Source organism: Poecilia latipinna, unplaced genomic scaffold (assembly GCF_001443285.1).
Source record: "Poecilia latipinna isolate Pla-1442-1.1 unplaced genomic scaffold, P_latipinna-1.0 Scaffold7101, whole genome shotgun sequence".
NCBI lineage: Eukaryota > Metazoa > Chordata > Actinopteri > Cyprinodontiformes > Poeciliidae > Poecilia > Poecilia latipinna.
This window is the reverse complement of record NW_015119717.1, coordinates 801-2,372: the sequence shown is the minus strand read 5'-3', so window position 1 is coordinate 2,372 and position 1,572 is coordinate 801. Positions and strand designations below refer to the sequence as shown.

At 46.7% G+C, this 1,572-nt stretch overlaps 1 protein-coding gene across 1 annotated transcript; it reads right to left on the bottom strand.

Moving 5' to 3' along the window:
• Positions 1-129: 129 nt before the first annotated feature.
• LOC106944151 (importin-5-like) lies at positions 130-1,312 on the bottom strand. The gene is made up of 5 exons (XM_015027385.1): positions 1,132-1,312; positions 978-1,033; positions 762-884; positions 457-676; positions 130-380 (listed from the first exon to the last, which is right to left on the bottom strand). The coding sequence occupies exons 1-5, from the start codon at positions 1,295-1,297 to the stop codon at positions 148-150; spliced, it is 798 nt and encodes a 265-aa protein (XP_014882871.1). The 5' UTR covers positions 1,298-1,312; the 3' UTR covers positions 130-147.
• Between the last annotated feature and the right edge of the window lie 260 nt (positions 1,313-1,572).

Sequence of the window (1,572 nt, the reverse complement as noted above, 5' to 3'; positions counted from 1 at the left end):
AGGTTGACCTGATGACCTCAAAGTGTTCCAGAGTCATACTCCAAATGTTTCCAAACCCAAATTTTAAAAACCGTCTCTTCTAAGCCGTTTTAAAAGGTAACCTTGTGGATAACGGACACAGACGTGGAAGGATGATGGATAACAGGCCTACCTTTCAATGAGGTCACACAGGAAGTCAAACGTGTGAACTGCCTCTTCCTTGTCTTCTTTGAGCGGCAGCCAGCTGAGCCAATGAGGAAGAACCTCATTGACGTTAATGCACTCCGGCCGGAACCTCATGAGCTTCCCGACCGCCGAGATACAGTTCTCTGTGGCGTTTACGTTCTCCTTTGACCGAGAATCAGCTGCCTGGATGACGGCGACCAGCAGGGGGAGCGCCTCTGCAACAACAAGCCAAACGTTAAACTAAAAGCTGTAGAGGTAGCGACAAGTCGAGATTAGCTGGCATCTCCCTACCTGTGCAGAAAGGACGATAGCTGTCGCCGCCATACTGAGCCATCACCCCGACACCATAAGCAGCGGCCTGCCGAACCTCGGGACTCGTGTCGCAAAGCGACTGAAGCATCGGCCGGAGGAAATACTCGGCGTACTTGAAAGAGGAGGGGCTACAGTGCTCGATGACGTCGTCAAAGATGCACAGACCCCACTGCCTGTCGGCCCATGGCCTGTTGGGACACTGAAGTGATGCGAAACGTGTCAGTAGAGCCAATCAGCTGAGGTTTGGATCATTTAACACTCAACAGAAACAACAAAGGACTCACTATTAGCTGGACGATGAGCTGCAGCAGCTGCTCGAACCAAGGCAGAACCTTCTCCTTATAACTGCTGAACACAGAGTGCAGGATGTCCGACACTTTGGTCAGGACGTACACGTCGTTCTCATCCTGAAAATCAAGTGAAAAAACACTTAAGAGTCCAGAAGAAAATCTTTTACACTTTCTCTCACACACAAAAAAAATTATAAATGTTATATTAACCTCATCCTGTAGGGTTTCCTCCACCTGCTCGTCGTAGTCTTCATCTTGTCTTTTGGCTGTGAAGCAAAAACATTTTCACATCACATGTGGATACGGTGTTCGGAGCACACGCTACACTTTAACAGGAGACTATATGTGGTTGGTTCAGCCTCACCTTGCCTGAGCTCCTGGTTTTTAAAGTGCTCTTCCAGCTTCCCTTTAAGGATACCGCCCAGCTCCTCAAAATGCTCGTTGTTCAAACAGCCGTCTCCCATCAACTCAACGCACTGGACAGACAAAATACCCGTCAAAACAAAAACACACAGGCAACACCTCTGCATATTTGATCTTATAGAACTTTCCCCATAAAGCTGGTTGTATTTATTTCCACTCCAAGGCAAAAAGGAGGAATTAGTATGCGATTAAAAACCAGAATATTCATCCAAAAGAATGTTCTGTCAAACTCTGTTTTATTTAAAATCAATCAAGCAATCAATTTTGGCTATAAAGCACTCTTTATAGCTACCACAGGGAGGCAGTTTGCTGGAAACGCATAATAAAGGGCATTTCTGAACTGGGTTTGAACCACCCAAGGTCGAAGTCTGCAGGTGCAAAT